This window comes from Rhineura floridana, chromosome 15, assembly GCF_030035675.1.
Source record: "Rhineura floridana isolate rRhiFlo1 chromosome 15, rRhiFlo1.hap2, whole genome shotgun sequence".
In the NCBI taxonomy this organism is placed as follows: domain Eukaryota; kingdom Metazoa; phylum Chordata; class Lepidosauria; order Squamata; family Rhineuridae; genus Rhineura; species Rhineura floridana.
The window spans coordinates 36,451,695-36,470,818 of NC_084494.1; the positions used below are offsets into that span (position 1 = coordinate 36,451,695).

Below are 19,124 nucleotides of genomic sequence, written 5' to 3' on the forward strand. Positions count from 1 at the left end.
CCCAACCTTCTCTTATCCCCCACGAGTAACACCTCGGTCTTGTCGGGATTTAGCTTCAGTCTGTTCTCTCCCATCCATCCACTTATGGACTCCAGGCATTTGGACAAGGCATTCACAGCCAACTCTGGTGAGGACTTAAATGAGAGATAGAGCTGAGTGTCATCTGCATATTGGTGGCACTGCAGCCCAAATCTCCTGATGATGGCCCCCAGCGGCTTTACATAGATGTTAAATAGCATGGGGGAGAGGATAGAACCCTGTGGCACTCCGCAGTTGAGAGGCCAAGGGTCTGAAACCTCATCCCCCAATGCTACCCGTTGTTGCCTACCGGAGAGATAGGAATGGAACCACCGTAAAACAGTGCCCCCTATTCCCAATCCCTCCAGGCGGTTTAAAAGGATACCGTGGTCAACGGTATCGAAAGCCGCTGAGAGATCCAGGAGGACGAGGAATGTGTGTTCTCCCCTATCCAACGCCCTCCTCATATCATCCACCAGAGTGACCAAGGCTGTTTCAGTTCCATGTCCAGTCCTGAAGCCCGATTGGAAAGGATCTAAGTAATCTGCTTCATCTAAGTGTGTCTGTAGCTGTTTAGCCACCACTCGCTGAATCACCTTGCCCAGGAATGGTAAATTAGAGACTGGGCGGAAGTTGTTCAACTCTTGGGGATCCAAGAAGGACTTTTTCAAGATGGGCTTTATCACTGCCTCCTTGAGGGCTGATGGCATTGCACCCTCTTCCAAGGACGCATTTACCACCGCCTTGATCCCTTTGCCCAGTCTCTCTTTGCAGCTCATAATGAGCCACGAAGGGCAAGGATCAAGCAAGCAAGTGGTTGGCTTCACAGTAGAGAACACCTTGTCCACTTCCTCAGAGAGAAGAGGCTGAAACCGATCCCAGCAGACCGGAATGCAACTGGCCGATTCTGGTCCACTACCTGTAACCACGGCATACAGAATCCTACTCTTCAGGCGCTCAATTTTATCAGCAAAGTGTTTGGCAAAAGTGTCACAGGAGGCTTTAGAATGCTCCATAGGTTCCTGAGCAACTGGACCGACCAGGCTTCGGACCACTTGGAACAACCTCCTGGGACAACACTCTGCCGACGCAATAGAGGCAGCAAAGAATTGCCTCTTTGCTGCCTTTGTTGCCCGCTGGTAGGCCGCTATTGCCGTTCTAACCAGTGTCCGATCGTCTTCAGCGCAAGATTTCCGCCACCGGCATTCTAGTCGTCTCACCTCCTGTCTCAGACCCCGCAACTGTGGTGTATACCAGGGTGCAGTCTGAGTTCTATTCAGGGGGAGAGGATGTTTCGGAGCAGTTCAAAACAAATTACAATCACAAGAAGAAGGCAGGTCCTAAAACTTTACATCTCAAGCATCAAAGGCCAGGGTACCTTTACTGTCTGTAGTAAGAGCTTACAGTTCAGCATTTGTTATATTTAATTATGTTCTTAAACTGATCCGTTGTATTTTAGAGACCACTGTGAGCCCAAGCAAGACCAATACATCGATTATTTATTTAAGTATCTTATGCACATGTCCAGAGACAGCCCCATTGAAATGAGTGACTTTTGAGTAAACTAAGAGCCAGTGTGATGTAGAGTGTTGGACTAAGATCTGGGAGACCAGGGTTCAGATCCTCGCTCTGCCATAAAGCTCACTGGGTGACTTTGGGTCAGTCACTGCCTCTCAGCCTAACCTACCTTACAGGGTTGCTGTGGGGATTAAATGAGGAGGGGGAGAAGCATGCGCATCACCTTGAGCTCCTTGGAGGAAAGGTGGGCTGTTAAATAAATGAATGAATAAAAACAATACATTTGCACAGGATCAGGCTACAAAGGGGTGGGCGGCACCTGTAAAAGGGGGACGACGCTAATATCCCGACCCTCTCTCCTTATTGGCTGGAAAAGGGGGGCGGCGGAGGGAGGATTTCTGCCCCTCTTTCACACGTGCAGAATGACTTTCCTCCTGTTTGCTTTCCAGCTATAGGAAGCTTGGCGGGGGAAACACGAGGTGGGGACCTCAAGGGCAGCGGCCTTCTCTGCTCTCTGGAACGGCAATAAGGGGATCAAGAGGGCTGTGCAAAAAAATCTCCCCACGCCCCCGAGTTTATCGCCACCGTGGCTCTCCCCGCCCCGGGAGCAAGCCCTTTGCGCCCCCCACATCCTCATCCATTTAGCTTTTATTCTAGATCACCCTCCAGTGAGCCTAAGCAAACAGGGCCTCCCCTGCCCGCAAAATGTGCCCCTCCTCCGTGCCCCACGCTCCCCAAGGACTGAACGGAGCCGCCTCCGCCCCACCGTGGGGCTGGCAGCCAGGGCTTTGCAAGCTGCACAAGCCTCTCGGTGCGTGCATGCAAGCAGCCATTTTGGGATCTCTTTCGAGTGCCCCCTTCTTTTCTAAGGCATGATCGCCCCCTCCCTCCTCCGCCCCCCCCGTTTTCTGTACCCCTGGCAGCCCCACTGGCAGCCCCACTGCCGGCCCGCATGCACCTTTCTTGCTCTTCAGCTGAACACCCCACAAATGAGCTGCTGCCACCTCCCCCTGGCTGCCTTCTTGGGCCACCCAAAGACCCAGCGCCTCAGTGCTTCCCCCCCAATCAACCCTAATAAATTGGGGGTGCGAGGGCGGGAAGGGCGCGAGGGCCTCTGAAGTGTCCAAAGGGATGGGTGGAGGTGGGCAGTTGAATCTAGTGGGACATTTTGAGGGGGGAGATATTTTTTAGGGGGGTGGACTGCTAAGCTTTGGGGTAAGAGGGGGGTTGTGTGGGGCCACCAGAGCTTGGAAAAGTTACTTTTTTGAACTACAACTCCCATCAGCCCCAGCCAGCATGGCCACTGGATTGGGCTGATGGGAGTTGTAGTTCAAAAAAGTAACTTTTCCAAGCTCTGTGGGCCACATAGGAGGGGGAATTAGCTGGGAGGGCTTCGCTGTGAAGGCTTTGGAGAGGGGCCTTCTTGTGGAGGTTTTGGAGGAAATTCTCTGGAAGGGGGAATGTGGGGCTTGTGGGGAGAAGTAGAACTGAGCCGCACTTCTGGGGTGTCATCAGAAAAGGGCCACTTTGGGGCCTTTCTGGATTTATTGTATTGGAGGGGGTTCCCTCCAGAGTTTGGGGTTATTGTTGGGAGGCCAGGAATAAGAGGATGGGGGGGGGCTCTGCCAAGGTGAGAGGGGCTGTTGTGGACCTTGGGGTGCGCTGAGGTGTTCTGGGAAAGGAACATCTTTCCCAAATATTAATTAGGCCTGCAATGCTTAGTTGGTTGATGAACAGATTAACCAACTAAACCCCCCCCACTACACATACCACAGTTTTTACAACTGCAAGAGCCATCTTTAAAGAGGACCTGCCCGCATGGGAGCAAAGGGAGAAGGTGTCTTCAGAGGTAATGCTGGCATTGCCACAGATGCGCATCACCTGAAACCAAAGGAAATGTTTTTTTTAATAATAGATTTACCATGTTTTTCACCTGTACAAATTTACATGGATTTGATTAATCAATGAATTGACTAATGCACAGATTTTTGGCTATTTTTTTAACCAGGTAGCAGTCTGTAGTAGTAGTAATAATAATATGACCATTTACGTGCTGTTCTCCCACTATTTAGTACTGAAAGTAGCTTTACAACAGATTGAGAATAAAAGCAAACAAAATAAAAAAGCCAGCAATAAAATGCAGCAAAATCTGCAGGCAATGGGGATGAAGGCTGCAATCTAATGCATGTCTACTCAGATGTAAACTCCATTAGGTTCAATGGGACTCCCAGGTAAGTGTGTACTGGATTGCAGCCTAAGAAACCAAAGCAAACGATGCTGGCTAAATAGAAAGCTTTGGACTGGCCTCTGCAAAGGGAGAAGCCTCTGGATCTGGTGGGTTTCCCTTGGAAGGGAGAAATCGCGAGGCAAGAGCTACGAGCCACCATGGAGTAGGCCTCATTTTTTTGGCTGATAATTGTCGGCCCCCCCTCAATAGTTATGTGGAACTTGATAAGGAGATTGTGGAGGGTCATTCTGTCGAGTTTGGGGAAAAGAAGATTCTGTGGGCAGTTATTAGCAATTCTGTACGGCTGCTGTCTGGAGATGGGGGGAGTATTTGGGTAGTGTTATGAAGTAGAGCAGAGGAATGGGTCCCAATTCAGAGAGAAGGTTCTGCAACACATGGAGGTACTGTATAAGACTTGTGGCATTTGGAGAGTTTTTGTAGAATTTTAGGGGAGAGAGATATGGTGGGGCTTTGTCAGTGGAAGATATTTTGAGTTGGGGAGTGATGAATTCTGTGGCGGGGTTATAAAGGAATGGCAAATGCAGTGGGGAGTCTGGAGCTCCAAAGGAATTGTGATGGGGGGATTTGTGACACTTTGGGGAAGGAAAATGTTGAGGATTTCCATCACTGTGGGAAGTGGCAGTTTTGTGTTTGTTTATTATTATTTGTTTACCTGGTTTCTGTACCGCCTGCCCTCTCAAAACATAGTACTCATGGCAGCTTACAATACAAGAAGCCCAAAACAACAACACAGTGTTTGTTGGGCTGGTGAGGTTGTGGAATTCTGAACTTTGTTGTCACTTTAAAAAATGAGAAATTTTAACTAGTAAATGTGCTTGATTTCTGGAAGAAACTGACTAAGGCTGTCCTATGTATAGAAAGGAAATTGACTGCCTTCAAGTCAATGCCAACTTATGGCCACCCTAGGAGCAGGGTTTTCATGGTAAGCTGTATTCCGAGGGGGTTTCCCATTGCCTCCCTCTGAGGCTGAGAGGCAGTGACTGGCCCAAGGTCACCCAGGGAGCTTCATGGCTGTGTGGGGATTCGAACCTAGGTCTAAACTACCCTATATTCATTAACTCCCCTGGAACTCAGTGGGGCCTACTTAATAGACATGCATAGGATTGCACTGCAATTGTGTGAAATTTCATAATTACAGAGAAATTGATAAGATGTTTGACTACAGTATACAAAGCTTGCTTATTGATTAGAGATATCACTTATCTCAGAGTGATGGCTGTGAGACTGGATGGCTTTCAGCGGGAGTAAGACATACTGGTAGAGTATGCTGTACTTAGCATTGGCTGATATACTTAGCAGTGCTATACTTAGCATTGGCTGATACACGGTGGCTGTCTACTACCTCTAGTGTGTTATTACCTGAGGTGTTACTGCACTCCTTCCCTGCTTGTGGGCTTTCCAGAGGGATCTTGTCGGCTTCAATTTTTATTTTATTTATTAAATTTATTAGTCGCCCATCTGGCTGGCTGTCCAGCCACTCTGGGGGACGTACAAAATAAAAACATAGAAATACATTAAAACATTAAAAATCTCAACAGTAATAATAAAACCTAACCCACCCCAAAAGCCTGCCTAAAGAGCCAGGTCTTCAGGGCCCGGCCGAAGCTCATCATAGAGGGGGCATCATTTGGGAGGGAGTTCCACAAAATGGGGGCCACAATTGAAAAAGCCCTCTCCCTAGTCCTCACCAGTCTACCTGTTTTAACTGGTGGGATAGAGAGAAGGCCTTTTGAGGCTCATCTTGTTGGGCGGCATTGCTGCTGATGCTGGAGGCACTCCTTCAGATAGACTGAGAACGGAATGCTGGGATAGATAGGCCTTTGGTCTGATCCAACAACAGGGCTCTTATTATGTTGCTATGACTGTTGTTATGACCGTATTTAAACCATCTTCTGTCTATACATTAGTAGTCATATTCAGTTTGTTTACATAGTGCATTTTCCATCAACATACTGTACTCAAAGCAGTTCACAAAAATAGACAAATGATAGCACAGCAGTCTTAATGCATAATAAAATTTATAATACCACTGCAATATAACGTTGGCATACTTACTCCTTACATACATCTGTTGATGTTGTAGCCTCTTTTAGGGGGTGGGTTGTTCCACTGCTGTTATATATATATATATATATATATATATATAATGTAGGCAGTGTATCCTCTGTGTAATGCCTATGTAATACTGATGTGTAACCTCCTGATTGGTATATGCTAAAGTCTTTGTCCTGGAGTGTATAACTATATTAAAAAATAGTTCTGCTTTCGTTTTTTTACTGGTTTTAACTCTTTTTATTGATTGTAAGTTGTTTTGGCTTCACTCTTGTGAAGGAAAGTGACCAACACATTGAATAAATGAAAAAAAATTCAATTATTTTTATTTTATTTTTTATAATTTAGATTTATTGCTTGCCCTTCACCCAAAGAAAGGTTCTAGGGTGGGTCACAATGGTTTTAGAAAACATAATTAAAAGCAGGTAAAAATATCCTAAAACCACATCACAAAAAATAGGGTGGGTCATAAAAATATACGTCTCATGTGTCCAAGGCCAGTGTAAGGAGGTGTGTCTTCAGCATTCACTGAAAGCTATACAGTGAAGTTGTCAGATGCATCTCTGTGGGGAGGAGGTTCCACAATATAGGGGGTGCCACAGAGAATGCCTGCTCCCGGGCCACCACTGCCTGAGCTGAAGGTGGCGGAACTACCTCTGCTAATCTCAACAGACTGTGCGAAACTTTGAATTTAAGCAATAGGTGTAATTTTAAACATCCCTTCTTTTATCCTTGTGAGCAGAAAGTTTTAATCTTCATCTGTTTTCCTTCTTCCCAGGAAAAATGTCAGACAAAGAAGTGGCAAGAGAGGGTTGCCGGAACCTTAAGGCAGCAGCATCACTGCAGAAAGGTCAGATCCAGTCCCCTTGGAAGGCAGAACAACTTCAAACTATAGCTGTGGAGGAGCCTCTGACTTGCACAGACTCTTCTGGGTCTGCTAGTGTCACACAAGGAAAGGGTAGGTGCTGGAGAGGTTAACTGGGCCTGAAAGGAGAATTGTTGTTGTTATATGCCTTCAAGTTGATTATAACTTATGGTGACCGTTAGGGCTGGCCCCAGACATGTCAGGGCCCTTGAGCACAAGTCTGCCCCAGCGCTCCCCTTCCGTGATTTGTGGCAGGGTTGCTGCCACAGATCGTATGGCGAGAGCTTCGGAGCCCCCGCCATTCCCTTGCTTCAACCTATCTTTCTAGGCTGTTGTGCGGTTGCGCGTGCAGCACTGCCCTTAACCAAGATGGCGGTTGAGGTTTCCTTAAGGGGCTGAAGCCTCTGCCGCCATCTTGGCTCATGGCAGGGATGTACGCACATAGCATGCATGCGTGCCATCAGCCTTGCAGCAACTACTCAGTTTTGTGTGTAATCACAATTTTAAACATACTAGCCATTTGTTTTATTTTGCCAATATTTCTGTATGTGACACGCTCGCTAATAAATATTTTACAAAGCACTGGAAGTGAATTTTTGATAACAGATAACCAGATGTACACAGTTCTTGCCTCTGCAGTAGGAAAAAAAAGATATTGTTAAACTTTGTAAGAGCTAAATGCATTTTCTTCCTTTCTATACTGGAGGTGTGGGTGACTTCACAGATCAATCTATGTCTTGTAATCTCCCCCACCTCTGTTTCTGCCTTGAGCAGGTTGTTTCCCCTTGTTGCACGGTAAGATTTATATAAGTTGTGATTACACATAAAACTGCAATTGTTGCAGGGCTGCTACCTATTTTCCACCTCTTGGGGGGTGTAGATCTTTAACAAACGGGTAGGCTCAACTTTTGTGGGGGTTCAGAGGATAACAGGGACATTTCTGCTTTCCTTCCTGCCCTATGCTCATGGTTTGTTTTCTGCCCTGGCACCCCATCTTCCTACTTTTCCATCAATTTTCTTGCTGCAGTGCCCCTTCTGCCCTCTGCCTCTTTTAAGAAGCCGCTTCTGGATGGATGGGATCAGCCAACTGATAATGTTTGTGATGCGCAACTGGAGAAGCTAGATAAATGTGAGTCTTGTGAGAATTACGGAGCTTTATTAATGGGGAATTCTTATATTCAAACAAGTATATATTCATTGGGAATTGTAAGGTATAATATTTCTAATAGTGTAGCAGGCCAGCTATAAATCCTTTCCTTGGTGCTGTCTCTTCTGCATACTAGGTTGGAATGCATGAAATGCTTGGCACAGCTTCAGCTCTCTAAGATAAGCTAAAAGGAACAAAAGGCTAGTACATCTTGGTATCTCCAAGACGTAGGAAGGATTGCAGTAGTTGAAATGCATTAGCTCATTAGCTGGAGTACTTAGCTCATAGGGAAATGTACTGGTATGTGAACATTACCAAATTGGCTAAGAAAATAATGTAGGCAGTGTATCCTCTGTGTAATGCCTATGTAATACTGATGTGTAACCTCCTGATTGGTATATGCTAAAGTCTTTGTCCTGGAGTGTATAAAAACCCAGGCAAGCAGTGTCATGACACAGTTCTCCACTCACTCAGAGGAAGACTGAGCATGCCTATGCTTGTCCAATGAAGGCCTATCTTTGCTGCCAGCCTGTGTCTTCAATTTCCTAAAGGACCCTGGTCCAGCAAACCTCAGAATTCCCTGTCATTATCACATCCACATTATACATTTAACGCACACAGCTTCCCCCAGAGAATCCTTGGAACTGTAGTGCACTCCTTACAGAGCTACAATTTCCTTAAGAAACTTATTTATTTATGTAGACTATTTATATACTGCATATATTTAAATAAAACTCTTAAGTGGTGTACAACATAAGTCAAAACATCTTAAAACAGCAGATACAAAAAGTCACAATCAGTAAAATACAATTAACTGAACAAAACATATTTAGTATCACCATATAGTATTGCATATAAATTGCATATTCATATTAACGTATTGCATATAAAATTAAGTATGTTTTATGTTCACCGCCCAGAGAGCTATTGCTAGTCGGGCGGTATATAAATTTAATAAATAAATAAATAAATAAATAAGTACAAGAAAACTTCATTTTCCAGTGTTCTTTGAAGGAAGCCGTGTGATTTAAATGTACTGTTTCTACCTGGTAAACTCTCACTTCCTTTTCATGGAGTGGAGAGCAGAATCCAGGTACCCTAAATTTTGGAACGGGCTTGGATAGACCTGCCCCCTCATAAGAGTTAGGAATGAACTGCCGTCTTCCAGTGTCTCTTGCCAAGGTCGCTCACATCTCTAGTGTTCTGGTGGGTGTTTGTGTTCTCTGTGGTTACTCAGTTCTCAGGGGAACCCTGAGGACTGCACATGTTCGGAGACACTCTTGTTGCCTTACATGTCTCCAGGTGAAGCCCAGGCACTGAAATACCTTTCTGGAGTTGACTGCGGTCTCTCCAAGCTGGAAGAGACTGACATTTCCTTTTCAAACCTGAGCTCTGTGTGCATGTGAAGGAAGAAGGGTTCTCATGCAAATGGCACAATGTATTGCAAATTGCAACAGGCAGATTTAGCACAGGGTGACTGTGCCTCAGTACGTCTCCTCATATCAGTGTGGTGGTCTATCTTTTATGTCTTCTAGGCTTGCCAGCTCTCTCAGTTTCTTCTGTAAAACCTCAGCCTGCTGGTAAGAATGAAGTTTTGAAAAATGTATTTTCTTTACCCCATTAATTCTCTGTCTTGTATCCATAACTTTCACGTGTCCTTTGTAGCAAGTTTAATTGTTAAAAATATTCATGTGTTTTAAGATGTCTGTAAGAAACTGCCTGTGGCCTTTTGCCTTCCCTATACTTGGTAGAGGGAAGTTATGGTGGTGTAACTGTTTGAGCTGGGAAAGTTCCCTTCCCGAGATCTTGGAGAGGAGTTGCAGGAAGGGATGTAAGAAGACTTTGTTTTCCGTTTCGCCCTGTGTTTGTCACATGCAGCGCTACTTCCTTTCTGCTGCAGTTCATTTAATGCCAAAAACTACTCTATTTGTCCTGCTGTGGCAAAATGACATAACTTGCATAATTTACAGAATTAATTATGCAAATTATGTTGTCATTATGTTATTCCACCCCATTCATTTCAATGCAAAGGAAATGCAATGCAAATGAGCAAGAACGTAATGAATTATGTATCGTTTGCAGACTGAAAGCAGCAACAACGCTTTGTGAGGTCCACCTGAAAAGCGATATATAACTGCCTTAAACAAACAAACAAACAAACAAACAAACAAACAAACAAACAAACAGGAAATATGATGTTCAGGGACTGGTTCCAGTAACTATGACTGCAGACAAGTGTGAAGATTTTTTGAGCAGAAACAACAGTGGGACAAAAGATCCAGATGCACATCAAAGGCAATTATGCCTATGCCATCCTACTTACAACCCTTACAAACCTGTCTGTCTATAGCCCAGTGAGGAAGGAATGTCAGTCAGCAAGTGTCCACTTCTTTTTCATACTTCCTGAGGACTCTGGCATTTAAAAATGGTCTTGGGGCTGAGCCCTACGTGACTTTAGATCTTCTCACATTTGCAGAATACATAGAAGTGTCCAAAACACTTATCCCAGGGAAAACAATCCATCCCTTTTCTCTCCACCAGAAAATGAAGTTTCCCATCCGCAGCGCTGTGCTGCTATTACCAGTGACATTTGTGAAATGCTTCTTGGAGAAGATGTGCGGTACCAAGGTTGTATGAGCAGCGTGGCAGCCTTCATACTGGAAAGAGGTGAGCTACTTGGCTGTCTTTTTTTGGGGGGGGGTAGGAGAAAAAAATCCCTACCTGGGTATTAGTCATGATGGCTATGCTGACCCTCCTGCTTCAAAGGCAGAACACCTCTGAGGAGCAATGACTCCATGACTTGCGTTTACGACCTACTGGAGCACTTTTTGGAAGCTACTTGGCTGGCCATTATGGGAAGAAATAATAATACATTTGTTGTCCGCTTCTCACCCAGAATGTGAGTCCTGAGGTGGATTACATAGATTTAAAAATACAAAGAAGCATACACAAACAAATCCATAAAATCCTTAAAAACATCAAAACAAAGGGGTAAAGATTTAACCAAATGCTTGGATAAAAAGATGGGTCTTTTAAAAGGAATGAGATGCTGGTGTAGATGGGCCCTCAGGGATCTTCTTACCTTCTGAAGAGGAAGGAAATGCGAGGTAGCTCTGAAGCTGAGAGGGATGGAAAATCCATCTAGTCGGGCTCCTATTCCAGCTCCAGGTAATGACACTGCAGCAGTATTTGCTTGTGCCCCCCTCAACAGAGCACTCAGCATAATGGTTAATTCGGCCTAGACATTTGCTAGGCAAGGGGCTGCTTCCAAATGGCTGTTGCCCAACTGGATATTTCCTCTCTGCCTTGAGCCAGAGTTTGAAGTCCTAACGGATATTTCTATGCTTCCTTTCCTGTCCTCTCAGAGGCTGCCAACAGTCAGAGCTCTTACAAGGAGACCTATGAGCTGGTTGCCCTGGGAACAGGAGAGGTTTGCTACGAGGGCTGGATGGAGCTCAGTGGCAGGAGAGTCCATGACATGCATGGACTAGTGGTGGCCCGCAGAGCACTGCTGAGGTGAGGCACCCTTTCCCTGTCCTGATGTCCAGTGCTGGTTTTATTGGCCGAGTTGAGAAAGAGCAACTTGGGAGAGCAAGGGGAGGTAGAGGCAGAGGGCAATATGGAATTCCACAAATGAGAGGTGCCAGATATCAATCCTGCCTTGAAATTGTGAGAGGCTGATATTCCTAATCCCAGATTGTGGGGGACTGGTTGGGGTTGACCAATAGTCCAGGAAGTCACTCAGTATTTACCCAGAGGCATTCTTGCTGCCCTGGGCTTCTTTAGGGGGAAGGGCGGAATAGAAATTTAATACATAAAATAATAAACAAAACTCTAATATTGTCTCACTGTACTCTCAAAGTGAACTCTCTTATTTACCCATAATAGTCCCCTGAGGTCTGGCAGATGGGGGTGGGGTGAGCTAGTTATTGCTCTCTCACTGGAGAAGTGAGTTCTTGAAACACTTGGATGGATAAGTTTGGCAGTAAGAGACGCCGCTGGATTTCTTCAGGTATTGCCCAGTTATTTTGGTGGGGATGATGTTGCAAAAATACATGCCTACAGTGTAACTAGGGATTGCAGAGAAATTCAATTTTGTGTGCATTATAATGCAAACACTAGCTGTTTTGCAGTTATCCAACTGATAAGTTAACTGAGACACAGCTATTCTTCCAAATCTGCATTTCTCTGAAATTTGTAATGCAGTTCTCCAACCAGGCAAACATGCATATTTTAGTGAAAATAACATACAAAAATGCATTATATTAGGAAAAATTGCTTGCAAATGTGTTTATTAGTCAAAACTGCTTACAGAAATGTGCGTATTTGCACTAAAATGTTGATGAATTTTCACGAGGATTTTTTTTAAAAATCAGAGATTGTTGCAAAAATGTGAACAACTGAATTTAATACTGGAAAAATGTGAAACTGAGAGAAACCAAAATTGACAGATTTGTCAAGAATAGACTATGTACTATTGTAACTATGCACTAAGGTCCAAGATCCTTAGTAGCAAAGAGGAGAAACGGGAAAGGAACATCCTCTGAGGATGTAAAAAAATGAATCGGGGGGGGAGGGGAGAATAAATCAGAAGCCAGACATGGAGAGTTGCTACTGCAAAATTCTGTCTGCAAAGATAGAGAATATCAGAAATAATTAATCTGATGGCAAATCCAATTACTGCAGAAACGGAGCCCATCACTAGTTTCCACACAGATTTTTTTTATGATGCCTTGTAATGCTTTTGGGCAGCTCTTGTTCATTTTAATTGAACTTGTGCAGTAGATTTTGCTAATGGACTGTCCCCTTAGGCCAGATTTGCAAGCCTTGGTGGCAAGCAGAGTCTGACAATTGAGGTGGTGTCCTCAGCCATGCTTTTGCTTTGGTTCACATTCCATTCATCATGTTCTCAGGTACTTATATAAGCAGCTACTAATGTACTGCAGCCAAGACCCCATTGCCCTTGAGAAGTGCGTCTTCCAGCTGGCAGAGGACGGGGCGCACCTGACTCTGAAACCAAATTGCTTTCTACATCTCTACCTGAGGCGGAGACCCAGCGGAGCTCCAGAGAATTTCCAGTGAGTATTTGCCTGTGGGTCAGAATACAGTAAGTCACAGAGCAGGTTGGAGTGGAGGTGTTGGAGGGAGAGAGAGCAGGTCAGATGGGCTGTTTTGCTTTTGTGGTATGGATCATGATGGCCCTTGGAGGCTGGTTCATTAGGGGAAATGGGGCACTGCCACACTCACCATAGTCTGCCCTCAGCTGGCCCCCACCATGCCTGCCTGCCTGATATTCAGCCCAGGGTCTGGCACTGCCTGTCAGCTTCCTCCTCTAATCTCAGTGGTGGCCTTGTAGAACTCAGCAGTGATGGTGGGGACAAAATAGAATTAGTTGGCCCTGCCTATTTGTGGTTCTGGCTCCACTTGCTGTTGACCTTCTGCTTTACCAGTCCCAATAGGCACTGGCTACCACTGATGGTAGAACATCTCCCAACCTCAACGTTAGAAACTCGGTAGAACGGCGTTGATCCTTACTCAGGCTGGAGATAGACAGTAGTTTCTAACAGAACAGGACGTGAATTGAGAGAGGCATCTCAATTCATGGGGTACACACTAATTTCTTCTTCCCTCTCCTGCTTCTAGTCAGCTTTTTGAAGCAACACAGAAACCTGCAAAAGTTGTTCACCTGCTTCTTCGTTATTTTTGGCAGTTGACAAAATGGAAGCAGCCAAGCTTACATCCAGGGGATTTTTGTCAAGAGTGATCTTTGCCCTTCCTCCAACCTGGGCGGCTGCTTTTTGGGTTCAGAAGCAAAGAATAATAATTTTAATTCGTTACCTTCTCATAGCACCTCAGGTGACCTACATGTAGTTCCCAAGTGGGTCTTTCCATCCAGGCCCTGGAAGGTGGGAGGACCCAGCCCTGCTTAGCTTCAATACATTGTCAGCAGCATGTTCCTTCAGACCATTCCTTGGAATCTTTCAGTCTCCTTGAAGTTAACCCTTCATCCCAGCTAGAATATGTACATACTCCCACGCTGCTCTCTGAGTCAAGAGAGTTTTCCTTTCTGTTCCTGTGTCCTGCAGGATCGTGCCACTGCAGCTGAATCCATCCATTGGGCTCCATGTCAGTGTTAAAGGAGTGCTCAGGCCTGTCTCCTATTGCCGCCCCAGCACCCTGTCTGCCTACATCTACTGTGTCTCTGGCAGTGACAAGCTGACCCGTTGGAGCGTCTTGGGAGTCCAGGGGGCCCTTCTCAGCCATATCATCCACCCTGTGTACATCACCAGCATTGTCCTAGGTGATAATAGGTTTTTCTTCTTCCTCTTCTCTTTATTGTGGAACTCACATAAAAAGCCCATGCACGGTATTGGCAGCATCCAAATTAAGGAAATGTTTATATTCCAAGCTTGTAGAGCCAAGGGTACTGGGCATTCCTCGATTTTGGGGCACTAAATGAAAAGAAAAAAGCCTTTTATGCTGGTGCTGACCCAGCATGCTAATCTACACGATTCTGAGGGTACCCTATAGCACAGTAAGTGCAGGGACAGGTCAGGATTCTCTATACCTCAACTTGCTGTTTGCTCCCTCCCTGATTGCAGCTCAAATCACATCAGTGCCTCAGCTGTTCTTTTGGGCAGGGCTGGGAGCCTCTGGAGTCCTCCAGTGGAGGGGCTGGCTGTGCCCTCAGATCATGTAGGCCCTGCCTTCCCCTCACAGTTGCTTTCCTCTTCCTCTTCTAATTTTATGTTTTAGGCGATCCTTACCAAGACCACGACACCCTGTGCCAGGTTATCAATGACCGACTGAAGCCGGGATCCTGGGATGGCTTGCCAAAGCCATTTAGCCACAGACAGATGTACCTTTGTAAAGGTCCTTGTGTGGCTTCTCTTGACTTGCTACCAGAATGCCGTGCCTTGAGCTTCAATTGGTGTGGTGGAGACGAGATGCTGGAACTTGTGAATGGGGCTGTTGGGAAGGCAGTACGGGAGTGAGTTTGGGGCACTGATGGGCAGGGTGGGGTGACAGGCTGGGCCTATGATCTCTCTGTCTGTATTGTTAGGAATTGGTTGTGGATTCACTGCAAATAAAACAATCTAAACTCTACAAGCCAAATTCTGTAGCTTCTCACAAAGGAGAATCTGTTTCTGCAAACTCTGCTCTTTATGCAGGCACCATTTGTGCTAATAAATCATTTGCATTGTTCAGGAATGGGCAGCCAGTGAAAAGTAAAGGCAGACAGTGTCTGTGTGTGTTCGGATTCCTGAGAATCCGCTGCTGTATAGGCACTCTAAATGGGAGATAGTTGAGGGTTAGATATGTGATAGTCTGTTTGGTACCAGATTTTATTTTGGTTCTGTGTTGGGAAGCAGGTCGCTGTCAAATATAACAAGGTCCCACCCAGTCTTCCCTTCCCCTGTGTCCCAGACTGTTGTTTTCATTTTTGAACAGCTGCCTATAAAATATCTCTAAGGAATTTAACAATAAAAACATCAATGATAAAACCATATATAAAACAATTTCATTCATATATAAATTTCATATCTATATAAAAACAATTTCACGTGTGAAAGTGTGTGTGTATATATATATAATTTCACATATATATAAAAAAACAAATTTAAATCGAATACAGACACAGACTTGAATCAAAATGACCACTTAAAGGACTAGTTAGTCATTAGATAAATTATATAAATATACATAGCAACAGGATACTAGCTTTTTAAAAAAATGGCTTATTCCTCCTGCACATAATCAATGTATGTTTTTATTCGTCATACACAAACGAGTACAGACAGGGCCACAAGTGAAAGATATTTATAGTGGGAATTGCTGAGTTCAAACACTATACATTCTTTAAGCTATAGAATTTGGACTGGTGGCCCTTCCATTTGTGGCCCTTCTTGGTACATTGGTTGAATTGTGCTCGAATGCACTGTTGTTGTTTTTAAGAGAGCCTACTTCATTCTATGTGTTTGTGTTGATTCACTAAAGGCCCCTGTTAATTAATCTCTTTTACACCCATCAGTATGGCAAATCCATGTGGGCAGTATCGCCCTAGCCGGCTTTGTAAGGCTGCCATGCTGAGATCCTTCAGGAAGGTGGCTCAGGAGATGAAGAGAGAGGACCTCTTGCTGCTGACCACGTATCGTGAAGCCAAGGTGAGTCTTTTCGATCCCCTCAAAGAGCATGTGGGCTTCGACTCCCCTGTTTTGCTTTCATCATGGGTCAAATGACAGGAATTGCAAATCTTTCTGCTAGTCTTTCCTTCTAGACACTTTCCCCTTTCTCTTCCTCAACTAGGTTCAAGCTGAGGCCTATCAGAATGCTAAACTCCATGTGTATGCCCAGCTGAGCTCACAAGATTTTGGAAAGTGGCCACAGAAGCAGTTGGTGGACATCTTTCCCAGTTAGACTACCCTGGCAGCCAAGCTGTTGTCTGCATACTTAAGACCTTTCAGGCTTAAAATGGATACATGGATAGATGTGAACAAGGCGGGTAATCCTAGCGAATGGAGTTAGAAATCTTGTATTCTTGGGGGGGGGGTGTTGAAATGTTAAATACATTGTTTGCCATGATGCTGTTATCAGAATGGTTTGTTGTTATGATGTAGTAGATAGTAAGATATGTAATTTAGACTTGATGTTCTTACCTCATATTTAGAGGTTACTTCATATGTGGGGCTTGTTGATTTTTTCTTTTTCTTTGTACCCACTTCGTGGTGGTGTCCACATGCAGCCATAAACTATGGTGATTGTTATGGGAATGAGCCACAGACCATACTCGAGATGAACATTAGTTTGGGTGAAATCACAAGCTGTGGTTAATCAAAAAAGGAAGTGAAAGTTTCTGATCGCACAGCTCTGCTGGAGGAAGAGAGGGGGCAGCATGTGACTCTGAGGCTCAGTGCAGTACATGCCTGGAATGATAAACCACACTTTATTAAACCATAGTTTATTGTTATATCTGAATGCAGCCTCTCGGTAGGTGTTGCATGGAGGACAGTGTCACATTTGACACATATATAAGTAGACAATAGTGTGAGAAGGTGGCTGTGTGATAAACTTACAGAGGTTGTGTACGTCTAGAAAGACTGTATTTTCTTGATCCTTAAAAATGTGCACGTTATTGAAGAACACTTATACAAGCAAAATTCGGTTACTGTGGATCAAAAGCTTATTTTTTTATTTTCTAGGTACTCGTGCTCTAAGTCCTTGATAAAATTGCATTCTAGATTTTATCACTGCCATTCCCACCCCCTCCACAATTTTCAGTGCTATGTAGCGTTCTGTTTTGTGGTGGAGTTAAATGAGAAAACGAGACACCCAAGTTCTTCTTAACTAAATATGCTTTATGATTGGGGCTGAGAATTGGCCATTTTGTCTTTGTTTGGAAATGCACTTCTTTGGCTACTGGTTTTGTAGAACAGCCTTTATAGATATTACCATCCCAGTAAAGAATTATATACCTTGGAATTTGTGTATGGATGCTTGTTCAAACTGAGGCAAAGCTGGTCTTCTGCAAACTTACGTATTACTCCAAAATGTGGCCCGACGCCATGACTTCCATCCCCCTGTCTTGCTAACTGCATTGTCAGGCTTTCCCTACAGACTCTGAATGCCTTGATCTAAATGGGATGTCCTGGCAGCCCTAAGTTGACATACTTGATACACTGGTTTGTATGGAGTCAGAGCCAGTGGAGACCGGTGGCTCTGATGTCAGCGGGGCAGTGAATCCACTGCAGGCTGTAGTCCAAATTTCCAAGGAGCTGTCCAAAGTGCTGCACCTTGGATAGCTCCTTGAAAATTCAGACTAACCGTTTGGAGCCAACTCTGGGGGGAAAGCACAGAATGTGATGTTGGATGCAGTATCCTGAAAATCTTAATTTGATTTCTCTCCTTAATGGGCTCAGCTCTTTGGGATTTAGGGGTAAGCAATTCAGGAGAGAATAACAAGTAGCAGTAGTAATAACAAGCACATTTATGTGATGCTTTAGAGCAGGGGTGGGTAATATTCTTTTGGCCACATGGCCATGGAACTGCATGCCCTTGGTGGGTATGGGCAGTCCACATCCTCACATGCATGTACACAGCCCCCACCACCCCAGGCTGATACGTGCAAGGCAGCTAAACAGAGGATTCATTCCCTCTCGTCAGATGATTGAGCTGATGACAGAGGAGATTTGCATCCCATCAGGGCTCCACCCATCCCAGCACCGTCTGCTTTGTTTTCTCTCTGTTGCCTCCTGTCAAAATCTGTGAAGTCCTGGAGGGCAAGCAGCATTTGTTTGGGGGGCTGTGTTAGGCTTTAGAGGGTTCAAAAATGCTTCAAATACATTTCACTGTGCTCCTGAGAACAGCCTTGTAGCCAGTGTGGCATAGTGGTTAGTGTGTTGGACTACGACAGGGTTCGAACCCCCACACAGCCATGGAGCTCCCTGGGTGACCTTGGGCCAGTCACTGCCTCTCAGCCTCAGAGGGAGGCAATGGGAAACCCCCTCTGAATACCACTTACCCTGAAAACCCTATTTGTAGGGTCACCTATAAGTCAGGATCGACTTGAAGGCAGTCCATTTCCATTTTTTTCCATAGATGAGGACCATCTCTTCCCACACGAACCTGCCTGTGCAATTGGGTCTTGATTGGAGGCCCTGCTGTGTGCTCCTTTGCTGGTGGCTCTCTCAGGAGGTCACCTGGCTCCTTTGCGGCTTGCTTTCTGGCTAGTGGTGGAGACATGGCTTTGGGCTTAATTAGTGCCATTAATTGGCTGCTGCAATGTTGACGTGTGGTTTGCTGTTTTGTGCTGTTTTGGGATTGTGCGTGTGTGTTTCTTCCTCTGTTGTAAGCTTATTTGGCAGGTCTACTTGACCAAAAGGCGGCATGTAAGTATTTAAAATTATAATATTGTACAATTGGGAAGTGGGCTGAAAGAGAATTGGCTTGCCTAAAGTTTCCTAGTGAGCTTGTGGCAGAGCCAGTGTCCTGCATGCAGGCTTCCCATCCGGGCATCTGATTGGCCACTGCGAGGACAGAGTGCTGGACTAGATGGGCCTTTGGTCTGACCCAGCAGTGCTGCTGTCACACTCTAAGGCAGTGCATCCCACACTTTTTTCCCCTCCCCCCACAGACCACCTGAAAATTTATGAGGTTCTTGGCAGACCACTTAATGACTTTCCTGCCTGTTGTCATGGCTGTAATGCCCAGTGCTCGAGACTGTATGATTTTAATGCTATCGTTATTGCTTCTTTCGTTTCTTATATATTGTAATGCCA

The 19,124-nt window shown here is 45.0% G+C and overlaps 1 protein-coding gene across 5 annotated transcripts; it reads left to right on the forward strand.

The window, feature by feature from the left end:
• The first annotated feature begins 1,916 nt into the window (after nucleotides 1-1,916).
• Nucleotides 1,917-17,328, forward strand: ADAD2 (adenosine deaminase domain containing 2). Of its 5 annotated transcripts, none has more exons than XM_061596630.1 (11): nucleotides 1,917-2,015; nucleotides 6,615-6,794; nucleotides 7,729-7,830; nucleotides 9,384-9,428; nucleotides 10,390-10,515; nucleotides 11,214-11,364; nucleotides 12,762-12,926; nucleotides 13,935-14,149; nucleotides 14,605-14,839; nucleotides 15,881-16,013; nucleotides 16,156-17,328. In XM_061596630.1, exons 2-11 carry the CDS (start codon nucleotides 6,620-6,622, stop codon nucleotides 16,264-16,266), a joined length of 1,458 nt encoding a protein of 485 aa, XP_061452614.1. In that variant the 5' UTR covers nucleotides 1,917-2,015; nucleotides 6,615-6,619; the 3' UTR covers nucleotides 16,267-17,328. The 5 variants fall into 5 exon arrangements, with proteins under 5 accessions (XP_061452614.1, XP_061452613.1, XP_061452616.1 ...); XM_061596629.1 differs by lacking the exon at nucleotides 1,917-2,015 and adding an exon at nucleotides 3,258-3,385; XM_061596632.1 differs by lacking the exon at nucleotides 1,917-2,015 and adding an exon at nucleotides 3,809-3,870.
• Nucleotides 17,329-19,124: the final 1,796 nt, after the last annotated feature.